Below are 17,442 nucleotides of genomic sequence, written 5' to 3' on the forward strand. Positions count from 1 at the left end.
TCCCTTGGGATCCGACCTTTACTTGCCTCTTTACTAATTGTAGAGTTGTTTGTGGAGTATAAATTGTGTTTTGTATCGACCATTGACCAACGACCACATATGCTTAATTTGTGAACACCAAATGGCTTCGATCACAGGACCAATACATGACACCTTAGACAACCAAAATTCACACTTGGAGAATTTGGCAAACCACTTTTGACGACGAAGAACCTCCAAAATGGTACGAAGATGATCGACATGCTCTTCCTCAGACTTAGAAAAGATAAGAATATCGTCGATGAAGACCACAACATACTTATCCAAGAACTCACTAAAAGTTCGGTTCATTTGGTCTATGAAGATAGCAGAAGCACTGGTCAAACCAAAGGGCATCACCTTAAACTCGAAATGTCCATATCTCGTGCTAATGGCGTTCTTAGGGATATCGGACTCACGAACGGGGATTTGATGATAACCGGATCTCAAATAAATATTGGAAAAAGTAGAAGCACCTTTGTGTTTATCAAACAAATCTTCAATCCTTTATATGGGATACGTGTTCTTCATGGTAAAACGGTTAAGCTCACGATGGTCGATACAAAGTCTTATGGATCCATCTTTCTTCTTCACAAAGAGAACGAGAGCACCCCAAGGTGAGGCACTAGGTCGAATGAATCATTTCTCAATGATCTCATAAAGTTGCTTTTTTAGCTCCTTCAATTCGGTCGGCGCTATATGGTATGGAGCTTTAGCAATGGGGCCGGTTCCGGCTACAAGGTCGATAGAAAACTCTACATCACGCTTGGGAGGTACTCCAGGCAACTCATCGGGAAAAACATCGGTGAACTCACAAACAACGGGAACTTCTTCAATCTTTGGCAACGAAACTTCGGTAGAAGTCACCACACAAATTAAGGCTTGGCAACCTTTCCTCAACAAATTCACCATCTTCAAAGCGGAAATATACTTCACAACTACTTGGGAACGAACTCCCTTATAGGATACTCGGGTGCCTAGCAGGCTCTTGAGGAAAATCTTTTGGTCTCGACACTTAAATCTTGTATAATACGTAGACAACCAATCCATATCAAAAATCACATCGAATTCCTCAAGGGGAAAACGAAGTAGGTTAGCGGGGAAAATAATTCCCGAAATTAAGATAGGAACATCAGAAAAAGAGTAGGAACATGAAATGATCTCTCCGGATGGTAAGGATATAGTTGTATCCTCACTAGGTATAGGGTCAAGGGCTAGCGTTTCGGAAAATTTGGAAGATATAAATGATAAAGATGCGCCAATATCGAAAAGAATAAGGCATGGTTGATCAAGAATTGAGAACATACCCGTAGTGATATCTTGATGAGCGGCGGCTTCGGCTCGACTCATGACGAAGATGGTTCCTCTTGGCTTGGATTTAGGAGTAGGTGCATCCTTCTTCTCGGGACAATCATTAGCACGATGTCCGGGCTTATTACAAATGTAGAAAAACCAAGGGTCTATTGTAGCATCCAACTCTGGAGTGTAGAGCTTGCTTACAATTGTCGCACTTGTGAGCTTTCTCGAAGCTGATGTTGTTGTTGCTTGGTTGGGAAACTTTTCCACTTGGCTCTTATTCTCTTGGCTCTTGTTCTCTTGGCACAAATATGTTCTTGTTGGCATAGTTTAGTGTAGAAGAAGGCACAAAGGGTCTCTTGTCATGAAACTTAGGACGATAGGAATTAGAAGAGGCATGGGGCTTAGCATCATCTTCAATAGCCTTCAAAGAACTCTCGGTCTAAAGAGCATCGTCATAGACCGCCACAAAGGTTATGGAGTCTCTTTTCACCATGCTTTCCAACTTGGGATTTAACTTGATCTTGTAAAAATAGACACGCTCTTTTCATCTCTCACGAATCTCGAAGCATAATGAGCAAGATCATTGAACTTGTCGGTATAAGCTTGAACGGATAGCCCTCCTTGCTTGAAATCAATGAACTCCTTCAATTTTTGTTACTTGAGCTCCTTAGGGTAAAAACAGGTCTCCATAAGATTCTTGAAGCAGCTCCAATCAAAGGTAGGGTCTTGAGTGACGGTAGGTCCGGTCATAGTTCACCACCTATCGGCCTCCTTCACAAGGAAATGAGAGGTAAGCTTCACCTTGTCTTGCTTTTGAGCATCAAAGAGGGAAAAGTTCCTCTCCATGTCGCAGAACCACTTCGATAGCTCCACGGGATCTACTTCACTTCCATAAGTTCTTGATTTGTTCCTTGCAAGTTTGCTTGCAATCCAAGCATAACTTCCTTGACGGTTTCCTTCCGGTTAAACGGGATTGGGATTAGCATGAACATTGGCATTGAATTTTTTTATTTTGAAGAATTTGGATAAGTGTTTGCATGATGGTATTCTCCATATTGGTTGGTCGCACCATCTTTTTCAAGGCCAAAATAAAACAACTTAGTACCTACCAAAGAGCATACACATGAAGACTACCAAATATAAGTCCTTAATGTAATAACCGCCCCGTTAGGGACTCGTTGACTAACCGTTGACTGACCTTAGACACTGGGTACACCCGTGAGAACCTTTCATACAAGCGGACTTAGTTCTTGAGGACCTTTAGACGTAGGGAGCTTGATCTAGCGTAGGTTTCTCGATCGAGTAGTCTAGGGACTCGATCGAGTAGAATCCACTCTATCGAGTAAGTCCCATACTCGATCGAGTATGGTGGTTCCAGCGGTAAGTTATAAGTCCTGAGGTCGTAAACCCAAATCAGTTTTTCATTTCGTTTCTTCTTAAACCTAACCGACGACACTTCTTCTCCTCCACCAACCATCAACCCTTGAGATCCCTTTACACTGTGAGACACCATGGGGATGAAGACTTGAGCCGAGTAGCGGTCTAGTCACCGGAATGCCGAGTATAGGTAAGTCATCCTCTTAAGCATATTAGGTTGTTGTGGTTAGGTTCGTTAGTAATGGGGTTTTTTCCTACTGTTTATGATAGGTGTTGATGGTGGTTGCTTTTTCGTCATATGGTCTTATGCGGTGTCGATGCTGATTGCTAAAGGTAGGTTTACCTACTCAGTACTGCTGATTGTTTGTCTTGTGTGATGTATGGTACTGTTGATTGTGATAGTGATGTTGTGTTTATATATGGGGTGCGTCCCTGGCTGAGTGGAGTCATCTCAGGAATGGCTTCACACCCTTGATTCGCCCCTTGTGGTTCCCGCCACAAGGGGGATGTGTATGGCGTGACTCATATTTACGCACATTTAGTCCCTTAACTAGCCTAGTTCCTATGCTTTTTAGTGTGTATTAGGGCCGTTTCTTGTCATTGGCTTCCTATTATGCATATTATATGAGGATTGGTGTCTTTGGTAGGAGAAGAGCACAAACCTTGCCTAAACGGAGTAAAACAGAGCTAAATTGATTGCATCCAACGACCAAGCATCAAAGAGGAGACCAAGGCTAAAGACCGTAGCTCAATAAAGCAATTTTTAGGGCAATGAAGGACAATCCCCACGACCTAAGAATCTATCCCCACAAGTTGTTGGGAAAGATGACGAGAAGGGAACCATAACAAGAGGAAATTGCTTGGAACCAAACCAAGACTTGCTTGTCTAGCTCTGAAACTATGCTAAAATGAAACGGCGTCGAAAAGTTAAGTGGTCTGGGCTTTTGAATCACTCCAATAGGAGTCCAAATGAGGAAATAACGCCTGTTTTACAGTCCGAGCCCAAATAGACAAGCTGAGACCCAGGACGCCCGACCTGAGCAGAGTTCGCCCGACCTAAGACCCAGGACGCCCGACCTGAGCAGAGGATGCCCGAACTAAGAGTCAGGATTGTTTCTTCCAGCTTCAGGACGCCCGACCTGAGCAGATGACTTGCAAGGGGTTAGTCGTGTTTAGTGGGCCCTAGCCTTCATTTAAGCCCATAATTAACCCTAAAGCTTACTTACTATATATACCTCCCTTGTATTTAGAGGAGATTAAGTCCATTTAGATTAGATTAAGCTCTCATTAGGAGTAGATTAGAATAGATAAGCGTTTAATCATTCCACAAATTGCACTTTAATCTTTCCTCAATAATTCCTCAAACAATCTTTGATTTAGCTTTGTACTTGAAGAATTCTTGGGTTTGTATTGGGGAATTGACAACTCTCCACCATTAATCAAAGGGTTTCTTCTATTGTTCTTCCATTTCATTTGTTCAACTCAAGTTGTTTACATTTGGATCTCTTGGGTATGTATTTGAAGACTAAGTGACAAGTCTCTATCTTTATTCAAGGATTCTTCCTTATTTATGTTCATATTTACCCTTCAAGTTGGTAACATTCTTAATCCCTTTTTATTTACTTGTTAATCCCTTGTTTTACTACCTTGCTTAATCATCATGTTCATTTGTGTTGTGATGTTTGACACCATTGCTAGCACATTAATCAGGATGTGTAGTGAGTAGTCTCTTAGTTAGGGTTAGTGGGGGATTAACGGAGTTAATCATGGGATAAATTTGTTGGAGTTAGTGTCCTCCACAATAGTGCGTATACAAATTAAATCTCATTACAGGAATATAATAGGGATACTTGTATTTATGTAATCCATGTCAGTTGTTTAACGTAAATCAATAACCGTTGGCTGACTAGAGTTTGACGTTATTGTCGTTTGACGGCGGTGATCAACTGATCCCTTTCGGTCACACCTAAAGGAACGAGCCCCAATAAATATCTAATTGATTTTATGTGATATAGTTTCATTAGTCCCTTGATAAATTGACTAAAAAGTTAGTCGATTGATTTAGAGAGAACGAGTTACGAACTCGGGCCGACGGAAATTATTATTTAATTATGTGATAATTGAATAATAAATTAATGGAGACGGTTTTTATTAATAAATTGTTAATTAATAAAATTATACTAACTGACTAATGCGATTAGTGTTGGTACATATTATATGTACATGTAGGTATAATGAGTGTTGTAAAACGGAAACAATTGGGATACGTTTTTATCATATAAGATGATAAAAATGAATGATTTATATACATTTGCGAGACAAATTATAAAATCAAAATGGACCCTTGTTGGACTATGGGTACCCTGTAAATTGATAAGAAAGAGGGCATCTTGGACACGATAATTATTCTCAAGCATGCCTCTTATTCTTTTGTTCTTCCCAATTACTTTTTCTCTTATCTATGCTAATTAATTCTAGCATGCTCACAACACTCAAGGCTCTCTCTTCCTCTCCTATTAATTAGTTTTATGTTGATTATGGCCATGAAAATTTTAAATAATCCCACATGAATGTTTTACATAGTGTATGTAAAATTTTGTAATTTGTTATTGAGGTTTGCATGGTTATTAATTTTTTATGGTTAAAAAGTCAATAAAATGAGTTTATTTTTTTCAAAATATGGAACGACATTTTCTGGGTATGAGAAATTTTTTGATATTCAAAAATATGGTTTAAAAGTTAAAAGTTAAATTTAAAAATTTATATCACCTCTTTTTGATGTTTATTGGTTTTTATAAATATATAAACCGATAATTATGGATATTTTAATTCTCAAACTTTTTATTCGAAATTTTTGGGAAATTTAGACTTTTTGGGTCCCTGGATAAGTTCCAAAATATACAAAATTCTTATTTTCAAAGTTTTGTAATGATTATAATTATTTTGAGTTATTTCATAAAAGGTTATGTTACCCCATCTGTTTTTTGCTTGTGATTATTCTACCACGGTTATACAGGGTTTACTTAACTGGCAGGGGCAGACTCGACGTCCTCTAAGTATTAATCATGAGATTAGACGGCTAGCTACCTTGACAGGAAGAAATTGGAAGAAGAGGATGGCAAAGTGTACATTAGCTGCTGTAGTGTACGTCCTTTGGTCTGAGCGAAATGGTAGGCTATTTACGGATTTGTCTAGGACTGCGGATCAGCTAATTTATCACATAAAACACCTAGTTAGAGTTAGACTATTAGCAACTTTAAATGGTTTAGCTAGTGAGGAAATGTAGCTAGCTTAGATTGATTAGCTTACTCTAATTGTGGCGTATCTTTGTAAGATGTTTCTTTCTCGTAATGAAAGTGCTCACTTCTGGCAAAAAAAAAAAAAAAAAAAAAAAAAAACCGATATAATTAACAAATAATATCAATTCAAACTAATTAATTATCAACAAATTAGTGAGGACTAATGTTTGAGTTCTAAAATAGGTTAGACAATTAGTTTGAGTTTAAACATATTTTAAGCATTGATTATTGATTTTTAAACGGTTAAAAATCGATTAAGTCCACAAAACCGAACTAGATACTAATGATTGTGCTAGGGGCGATTTTGGCATTTTATATAGAATTTCAAGCATTTTATTTATGTTGAATGAATGAATGTACTTAGTATTGCCTAGTTATTTTAATCGTTATTACCCGTAATGAAGGGAATATCGATTTGTTTGTAATTTAAATACGATCTCGTATCGTCGGTTTGTAATTAATTATAAGATTTTATTTATTTTCTTTTAATTAATGTATAATAGAAATTGCTATATAATTTGATTATAGTAGTTTATATTACCGGTGATTCCATCAGATGGAGTTTCCTCGAGACGGTGTTATTTTTGGAAAGGAGTTCCAAATCCCACAAGATGAAGCCATTTTGGAAGATGTTCCAATGAAGAGGCAAGGGACCAAGGATTTGGTTTCCAAACTTGTAATAATCTAGTTATTCTTATTTAACTAGGTGGCCATACTAGGATTTCTTATTTGCTTGTTTGCTTTTAATTTCCGCTCATGCCAAAATCGCCACTCACATGCATTTTTATTACTCGATTGTCGATTCACGGTTATCGACATTCACCGACATAGTTACTTATAGGGAATGTATAACTACATTGACAAGATCTCTCACCAAGAATATTATCTCCATATCCGTGTTAGACGCGGAAGGTTTTTGTTTTGTGATCAGGGCCAATAGTTGTACGTTTTCATTGAACGATTTGGTTTATGGCAAGGCCATTTCTATTGGAGGTATTTATGTTCTTAATGATGTTAACGAATTTTATCATGTAGTGAGCAAGAAGCTCAAAACGGGTGATCCTAATGAATCCTACCTTTGGCATTGTCGTTTAGGTCATATAAACGAAAGACGCATTAAGAGACTTGTTTCATCCAAAGTTCTCAAACCATTTGACTACGAATCTTATGGTGTATGCGAGTCTTGTCTCTTAGGCAAGATGACTCGTGCTCCTTTTACGGGAAAATGGACACGAGCTCTAGGTTGCACGAAAACGGACACAGACACGGACACGCGACACGGCACTTCAAAATTTTTAGGACACGGACACGGCAAAAAAAAAAAATCAATATGCATATTAAAATAAAGGGAATTTGAAGAACATTATAACCAACATCTAAACTTTGGTCATTTAAACATTTTAAAGCCACAAAATCGTAAAATGACAACCAATATTAATGTCTTATACGTTAAAATCAACATGTTTTAAAAGCTACAAATTTCCAAATTACAAACCCAAATTTAAATAAGCATTCAAGTCTTACAAAATTAAATAAAAAGTATCAGCGGTTCCAAATTACAAACCCAAATTTGAGTCTTACAATACTATTCACCATAGTCATCAAACCGAATATTTTTCGCAAAATATATTAACATTAAAAGGCACCAGAAATAAGTTGGACAAACAATGCTCACCAAAAGCTAAAAAAAAGGGAGTTCACGTATCATCCTTTGCACCATTGTAATTATTCATTAAATTTCTTTCAATAAGTAGGAATAACAACTCAGTTATTCGCTTCCCAAAATTCTTCCTAAATAAAACAAACCTTAGCTTCCGAAAAATCAACAATCTCCAAATTTAAAACCCCCAAATTTAATAACAACAACAATAATAATCACTATAACGATTGATTTTGATGAATTTTATTATTTAGAAACTTATTATTATGTATAATATATAGAGATTAATATAGAAATAAAATATAGATTGAGAAATTTGGAAAAAATGAAAAAGCGAGCTAGGTGGCGAGTTGAGGTTGACGGCGAGCAAGGGGAGGTTAACGGCGGCCGGATTGAGGCGAGGGTAGGCGGGAAGGCGTCGCAATGCAAGAGAAAAAAGGGGATAAGTGAGATGTAAGAGGAAAATGGAAAAGTGAGATGTCGTGATAACTGATAAAGTGAGATTTTGATTTCAAAGCTGCTTACTTGGTGTGTCCAGCGGACACGGGCCGTGTCCAACCATATTGGACCGTGTACGACACGTTTTCTTTTAACATAAAAACCGGGGACACGGTTCAAGGCGTGTCCAGAACATTTTCAGGCGTGTCCTACGAGTGTCGGTGTCCGACACGGTGTCCGGCACGGGAACGCTAAAAACTAGGCGTGTCCATGCAACCTAGCACGAGCTAGTGAGGTTTTGGCCCTCATACATACCAATGTGTGTGGTCCATTAACCATCACCGCTAGAGGAGGTTATCACTACTTCATCACTTTTACTGATGATTTAAGTAGATATGGGTATGTCTACTTAATGAAGCACAAAAGTGAAGCCTTTTAGAAGTTCAAAGAGTTTCAACATGAAGTAGAGAACCAATTGGAAAGGAAGATTAACACCCTACAATCCGATCGTGGTGGTGAATACTTAAACAAAGAATTTTATTCTCACCTAAAAGATTGTGGCATTGTATCACAATGGACTCCTCTTGGCACACCACAATTAAATGACATGGTCGAAAGGAGGAACCGAACTTTATTAGATATGGTTCGGTCTATGATGAGTCTAACTGAGCTTCCTGATTCATTTTGGGGTTTTGCCCTCTTGTCTGCAGTATTCTCACTAACTCGAAGCCCGACTAAAGCGGCCAACAAGACTCCATATGAGATATGGAAAGGAAAGGTCCCCTATTTGTCATTCATGAGGATTTGGGGGTGCGAGGCGTATGTCCAGAATAAGTCTGATAACAAACTCGCACCAAGGTCTGACAAATGTCTTTTTGTAGGATACCCTAAGGAAATGAGTGGTTATTACTTCTACAACCATCACGAGAACAAAGTGTTTGTGGCTTGTGATGCTGTCTTTCTAGAAAAAGAGTTTATTTCTAAAAGACGGAGTGGGAGAAAATTTAAACTTGACAAAGTTCAAGAACCACAAACCGAGAATGAGGTAGAGGAGAACGTGGAGGATAACGTTCCCTCCTCTTCTGAGATGGTAATCGTTCCTAGGAAGTCAGGTAGAATCAGTCACCCACCTGACCTTTACCTCGGAAACATCGAAGAGGAAATAATGATTTGTTACTTTTAGAAAGTGACAAACCTACTACCAACAAATCGACCGTCTCTGGTCCCGACTCCGCACATTGGCTTAAGGCCATGCAATCCGAAATGGATTCCATGTACGAGAACCAAGTATGGGACTTGGTGGATTTATCGGATGGAGTGCGAGCCCTTCAGTGTAAATGGATCTTTGAGATCAAACTTGGCATGGATAAACATATAGATGTTTACAAAGCCAGATTGGTGGCAAAAGGTTTCACTCAAGTTCATGGTCTTCACTATGACGAAACCTTCACTCCAGTCTCTATGCTTCGGTCCATTAGGATTATTTTAGTGGTTGCCGCTTTTCATGATTATGAGATTTGGTAAATGGATGTCAAAACAGCCTTCTTGAATGGGATTCTCGAAGAGGAAGTGTACATGACACATCCTGAAGGTTTTGTAGATACATCTAACCCTAAGAAGGTGTGTAAGCTTAAGTGTTCCATCTATGGTCTTAAGCAAGCATCTAGGAGTTGGAACCATCGTTTTGATCATGTTATTAAACAATATGGTTTTATTCGAAGTGTTGAGGAACCTTGTTTATACATGAAGTTTAGTGGGAGTAAAGTTGTTTTCCTTATCTTATATGTGGACGACATATTGCTCATCGAGAATGATGTACCGACGCTCACTTCCGTTAAGGAGTGTCTAGGGAATCATTTCCAGATGAAGGATTTGGGAGAGGCACAACGCATTTTGGGTATCCGGATCTATAGGGATAGGTCCTCAGGAAATTGAACGCATGAAGACCATCTCTTATGCTTCCGCTGTTGGGTCTATCACGTATGCTATGAATTGCACTCATCCCGACGTCGCATATGCTTTGAGCATGATGAGTCGTTACCAAGCCAAGCCAGGTGAGTGTCACTGGATAGCCGTAAAGAACATCCTTAAGTACTTTAGAAGGACTAAGGATTCGTTCTTACTGTTTGGAGGAGAAACTGAGTTACGTGTAAGAGGTTACACGGACGCTAGTTTCAAACCGATCGGGATGATTTGAAATCCCAATCCGGCTATGTCTTTATATTAAATGGAGGAGCTGTTTGATGGAACAGATTCAAGCAAAGTGTCGCTGCGGATTCTACAACAGAAGTTGAGTATCTGACTGCGTTGGAAGCTGCAAAGGAAGCTGTTTGGATTCGGTAATTCATGGAAGGACTAGGAGTAGTCCCTACTGCTGAAGACCCGATCACTATATATTGTGATAACAGTGGGGCTATTTTTCAAGCTAAAGAGCCCAAGTCTAGTAATGAATCTAGACACGTACAAAGGAAATATCATGTAATAAGAGATTACATGGAAAGGAAGGAAATTGACATTTGTAAGGTTGGGACAGGCGATAATGTTGCTGATCCTTTAACCAAGCCTTTATCAAAGGCTAAGCATGATGGTCATGTCATCGCAATGGGATTGAGACGAGTACCAGAATTTCTTTAGATTATGGATATGTAATAATTGGATATTGTATCAATTTTATATATATATGATAATCACATTCATTGTTTAAGTTTTCATTTATGAATTCTTTCTATTAATAAGATTAAATTTTAATACTCTGTTTATCTGAATAGGTTATATGACAACTTGAACCCTATTCAAGTGAACAAGATGAACTTTGTATTTTGTCCCTGGTCACTTAATGAGGTGACGTCTCGTAGTGACTAGATTGTAAGTTGATCGATGGTTGGTTCAATACCATGAGGTCAAGGAGATGACTGGTCGATTACTTAGGCAGACTGTATGATACTTTGCCGGACAGTGACCATTTATAGAGTCCCTTAGTTCTATTAGAGACGCCTGGTCATGGCAGGGACTTCAATGATATTCCTATGAGTCGATTCTTTTAACTAGAGACTATTATCTGAGTCAGTGTAGTTTCCGAGTGACCTTGGTTTTTGTCCTAGGTCGTGCTGTGAAAGGATGCCTAAGGACATCAACTAGGTCATGGTGATCTGCATTGAGCGAAGATAGATAAGACATACATGAATTGTCCACCCATGTTGGGTTTCCCTATCTCAGGGCCACTCGAGGAGTTGTAACTGAAAATTCATGGCCACGCTCGGAAGTAATCTATGGTAGATTTTTCCGGTCTTGCAGTAATACTCCCGATCGAGAAAACCACTCATGATATGTTCATGTGCAAGTGCGACCTGAAAGACAGCTTGCATTGAGTGGGAGATTAAAACGGACAAGAGAATTGGTAACGCACACCTTGTATCGGACAAGTGGGAGATTGTTGGAGTTAGTGTCCTCCACAATAGTGTGTATACAAATTAAATATCATTACAGGAATATAATAGGGATACTTGTATTTATGTAATCCATGTCAATTGTTTAACGTAAATCAATAACCATTGGCTGACTAGAGTTTGACGTTATTGTCGTTTGACAGCGGTGATCAACTGATCCCTTTCAGTCACACCTAAAGGAACGAGCCCCAAGAAATATCTAATTAATTTTATGTGATACAGTTTAATTAGTCCCTTGATAATATGACTAAAAATTTGGTCAATTGATTTAGAGAGAACGAGTTACGAACTCGGGCCGACGAAAATTATTATTTAATTATGTGATAATTGAATAATAAAGTAATGGAGACGATTTTATTAATTAATAAAATTGTACTAACTAACTAATGCGATTAGTGTTGGTACATATTATATGTACATGTATGTATAATGAGTGTTGTAAGACGGAATCAACTGTGATATGTTTTCGTCATATAAGATGATAAAAATGAGTGATTTATATACATTTGTGAGACAAATTATAAAATCAAAATGGACCTATGTTGGACTATGGGTGCTGTGTAAATTGATAAGAAAGAGGGCATCTTGGACATAATAATTATTCTCAAGTATGCCTCTTATTCTTTTGTTCTTCCCAATTACTTTTTCTCTTATCTATGCTAATTAATTCTAGCATGCTCACAACACGCAAGGCTCTCTCTTCCTCTCCTATTAAAACCGGCGTACCCCCCCCCCCCCCCTTAAATGAGTAGTTGTTACTAATTTTATTTTGACACATCTTTTGCATGTGGAAAAATTTATCTCTCTAAAATACCTCTAAAATATTATTAATATTTGCTAATAGTTAGAAATATTAAAACAAATATTCAAGGGTATCCTAATATATATCTAGTTAATATATTTTAGGATTTGGGTAACTTGTTCTTGGGTGCAATCGGTTGGAGGTCTTCTATTTTGGAGGCTTTGGATTTCTTGAAGGATCATCCTATTATTGTAAGCTCAAGAACAACATAGATAGGAGATCTTGTTGTGCCCATATTTTTCGATCTACTTATGTAAGGAACATTATTACTCTCCTCTCTTGGCTAAATATCTAATGCATGCAACATAGATCTTGGTCATCTAAATTAAAATGGTTTTTACATATATATATTTTAGATGACTATTATGAGTTAAGGAACTTTTAAAATCTATGCTTAATGAGTTTATATGAATGCTTGCTTATTGTACTTTCAATTTATGCACATGTTATGTTTGATGAAATGCTTGATTGACAACCTAGCATGATTCTCTTATCTTTTTAACAAGACTTCTAAGACATAAACCAACTAAAGGCTTGTTAGACCATGCATATAGTTGAATAGGAAGAATTAAGTCGATTTTAGGTGTTGTAAAGTCGTGACCAACTCGGCTCGGGGACCCAAGTCTCCCTAAGAATTGTAAGACATAAACTAACTCGATTCCAACACAATAATAATTGCTTGCATCTATGTGACTCATTTATACTATCTTACAATGATTCCTCTATGATCCCATGATCCTCTAGTATCTTTTAGCATTTGTTTACATCCTTAATTTTATTGCTTGCTTTACCTTTCATTGCCATTTATTGCTTTCATTAGTTTAGAATCAACAACTCAAACCAATTGTGACAACCCTTAGTACAACTATAATTATATTGAACAATTCGAATACCCCCGCCCTTTGGGCTCAACTCCGACTTACTTGCTATGCTAGTAGTTGGATATAAATAGTGTTTGATTGAGTGAACAATGGCACACTCATCATTGCACATTAATGGACATGGGTTATTCGCTCGATGAAGATGAGCGGGGCATAGGTGGGAACGGCTACGGTCCCCTACTGGCGGTGTGGGATATCTGTTGTGACGGATATTCTGGCAGGACTTTACCTTCGGGTTAGTCAGATGATTGATGGGTGATTGGTATTGGTGATGGGTGTATATATGTTGTATTTTGGTTTGTCTGTTGTTCCTCAGTTACTGATCTTGGGTGTTGTTGTTTGTCTGTCCTTTGTTATATATCTGTCGTGATCCATTATGGTGAGCAGTTCGTCTTAGTAGGTGTTGATATATGGAACTTGGCTGGGTGCTTTGGAGGGACGGGTCTATCACCGAGTCGTGGCATGGATAGTATCACCGTAGTTGATAGATCTTGTTATCAGTTGTATCTTTCCTTTTTTTTGAGTTAAACTTGTAATAACTTAAACTTAATTGTTCTTTTATTGACGTTATGATATTTACTATTCCTTGGGCAACCGAGATGGTAATACCCTTATCTGATAGGGAAGGTCTTGTTAAAGCTCCTTGATAGATGGGGGTGTTACAAAGTGGTATCAGAGCGACGATTTTGGAACCTGTAACCAATGAACTTAATGAACGTAGTAAGTCTAATAAAATGAACCTATGGTATGTGTGTTTGGAGCCCCTTGAATTGCTTGATTTTGGGTGAGAAGGTGCCCTCATTCCAAAATCTCGGCCCCAATATGCTTAAGCTAGCCACTTCGAATGGGGATATTGAGTCGGGAATTGTGTGTGCCTGCACGTGTAATATGCAAATTGTATGATATATATGTGTTATAAGGGTAATGTTTGTGAGTGTGGATGATAGGAACATGTAATGCGTAACTGTTTATATAGTCGTATATGCGTAAGTGTGTGGATGGACGGTACGATGTGTTGGAAGTATACATGAGATTATGTGATGGCATGTAAGTGATAATTAATTTACATGTTGGTAATGTTTGATAAATGGTACGAATATGCTGTGTGGTAGAATTTGACATGCATATGCATGAATAGAATATCATTATTGCTCTGTAGAGTTATGTGAATTAAGGTACGTAATGATCAAATTAAATCGTATGTTGTGTGAAATGTTGTAGAATAGAATTTGTAATGTTTTAATTACGGAAAAATGTGTTATATGCAAAGTAATGCCAATCGATAGTGATGGTATAGAAATAATTAGTGACGAGTTCTAAGTATGCCTTAGACTCCGAACGAATTGTTATTTTGCAGGAATGACTAATCGGATTCCTAATATTTTGTCGCTTGTTTTGACTTACTCGACCGAGTACGAGGGACAACTCGACCGAGTACGAGGGTCACTCAATCGATTTTGATAGAAAACAGAATCCATGCTTATTCTGCGAGCGTCAAAACTCGACTGAGCAACCTCAACTCGATCGAGTAGAGGCTACTCGATCGAGTACCTCAGATACTCGATCGAGTACCGCTGCTACAGTAACACGGGATCCTTTAAAAATTTCGATGCTTATAATTCTCAATTCTTTTATCCTTTCTTCTTATTTCTTCTTTCAAAACCTAATTTCTCTCCTAAATCTTCATCTTTACAAAACCTTGGTGATTTTGTTGCTTGATTCCTTCCGCATCTCCCTAAGTTCATCCACTTAATTCATTTGCAACCTATTCAATGTAAATCTCTACTCTTTAACTTTGATTTTAAATCAATTTGAAGCAAGTTAGTGTTGGAATTTTCTGGAATTTCGGTTTGTACCCAAAATTTTTGCATTATAATTGTATTTTGGATATAAATCACCTTGGATCTTTGTTATTGATGTTAGGAATTGCAAAATTAAACCAAATTAGCAACTATGTCCAACTCGGATTTTTCTGGGGTTTGCCCCGAATTTCGATTTTTGTTCATCAAATTTATCTTAAATTGTTGAAAAAGGATAAGGGATGTTAGTAGTATCATATTTGGTGCTTGATTTTGGTTATTTTCACACAAAAAAATTGTCTTAAAACTTCGTTTTAAAAGTGCACAAATATGAATTTTGCTCCAAATTTCTTTACCATGATCGACTTATTAAGCTTGTTTTGGTAGACATTCAGCCCAAGTTGCTTCTATAGCTTGCTTAAGCTTCGTCTTTTAAAATTTTAAAGCACCTTTAATGTAGTTCAAAAATATGAGGAATTGGCAAAAATCGTGTTTTTGGTCTCAAAACTTTACATACTTTGACAAGGAATCTATCTTAAGCATCATCTTCATCGTATATAAGTATTTGAAACTTCTATCTCGAGTTTGTAAAAAACCCGATGTGTGGCTAAACCATGTTGAAACAGATGCCGAGAAATGTTGCTGCAACCCGACAAAGCAAGAGGTCACGCGCCACTGAGGTAGAGATAAGGAAGGGGAGTCAAGGCCCTGTTGTTCCACCAGTTCCTGGATACCCTACGGTAATCTTTGCTGATTATAAGCAAAGAGACACTTTTGTAGATTTGTTGAGTCACCCCATGAGACCCACTAGATGTATAGACATGATTGTTTTGGAGGAGCTGAAAATAAAGGTAGATGTCCGGCACATCTTTGAGATACTGGGTTTGGAGGGGCTGTATCACTTCAGGAAACACTCTTATGCCTTTTTGACCTTAGAGTTCATGTGTTCTTTCACTTATGATGTGGCTGAGAAGATGGTAGGTTTCCGGTTGATGAACACTAGTTTCTACCTGACCCTTGACCAGTTCGCCGATCACCTGAGGCTTACACGGACCAAGAAGGGATATCTTAGAGAGTTCCCGACTGAGTGTGGGTCCAGTGGTTGCATGCCCTTGTTCACTGGTAGGTCTGCCCCTACTTCGAGTAACATGTTAATTAATGACAATCAGCATGTGACTTTGAAGATTTTTCTCCGAGCCTTGACCTGTTTCCTCTATGGTAGGAAAGATATGAGTAAGCTCAACTCACACGAGGTCATGCTTTTGGTTGTTTACCTGAACCCCACCCGATAGGATCACGTTGCTTACAGTGCCCCGGCCATAGTGTGCGTCAGTTTGTCCTTGATAGCCAAGTCTTCGACTCGTTACCTCAGTTGTGGCGCCATCGCCACCCGCCTAGTAGAGAGGTTGACCAGTTTTGAGGCCTCTTCGGCTCTCAAGCCTTTGACCCCGGTTGTCCCGACTTTCGACAAGGCTTACATTATCTCTCAGAAGTGGTTGAGAGTGTTGAGTGATGGTGGGTTAGCTTGGAGGGTGAGAGGTAGAATTTGGATGACAGTGCTCGACCCGGACCATCTTCCAGTGATGGAGCCTTTGGCTGAGAGTGACCTCCCCGAGCAGACCTATCTGATCCTAGACGACCTTCTAGAGGAGATGCTTAAGCTGATTGGGGGCGACCACGCTAGGGCGGAGGACCAAGTACCCAGAGTGGGGAGAGCCCCCAGGAGAGTGAGAGAGGTGGTTGGAGAGTCGCAGCCGGTGCAGCCTGGACCACCCCAGTACCAGTATCCCAGCTACACGACTTTCTTTAGCCCTCATATGTAGGTTAGCGAGCTTACCGAGAGAGTTTCCCACTCCTTGGTGCTTTGGAACCTCCATGAGATGGCCTACATGCAGGGTGCGGGAACCAACTTGGCCCAACCGGTTTGGTGGCGAGGCGTGGGGAACGATAGTGGAGTCTTTCACTCCTACGGAGTAGACCCGTCTACATGGGAAGTTCTTAAGAGTTATCCCTACGGATTTCTAGTGCCATGGAGAGCAGGAGGAGACCTTGGCACGGGGCCGACCATCGGGGAGGCACGTCAGGAGCCGGCACATAAGGAGGAGAAGGATTGAGGAGGCGACCTCGAGTGATTTTCTTGTTGTGTTATTTTAGCGGACTTGTGGTTATTTGTTACATTTGTTTGATCGTACTTGGATGTATCTCGGTTTGTATTTGGCCATAAGGCCGTATTTTGTTGGATTTTCTAAACATGTTATGCAGGTATGTAACGTCGGGGATGAAACCCCGGAGAGTTGTGTATTTCCTTCGCTTATATCGTGTGTGGGAGCATTCTGACCTACAGTCACTCATTCAAGTACCTGCTTATGACATCTTAAAGAGCATTCTGATCTATAGTTACTCGATCTAGTACGCTTAACTCG

General features: G+C 38.9%; 1 protein-coding gene across 1 annotated transcript; it reads right to left on the reverse strand.

Moving 5' to 3' along the window:
• Positions 1 to 657: 657 nt before the first annotated feature.
• On the reverse strand, positions 658 to 1,641 carry LOC141613608 (uncharacterized). The gene has a single exon (XM_074432352.1). The coding sequence runs from the start codon at positions 1,639 to 1,641 to the stop codon at positions 658 to 660; it is 984 nt and encodes a 327-aa protein (XP_074288453.1).
• Between the last annotated feature and the right edge of the window lie 15,801 nt (positions 1,642 to 17,442).

The sequence above is a fragment of the Silene latifolia genome, chromosome 11, assembly GCF_048544455.1.
Source record: "Silene latifolia isolate original U9 population chromosome 11, ASM4854445v1, whole genome shotgun sequence".
Lineage (NCBI taxonomy): Eukaryota > Viridiplantae > Streptophyta > Magnoliopsida > Caryophyllales > Caryophyllaceae > Silene > Silene latifolia.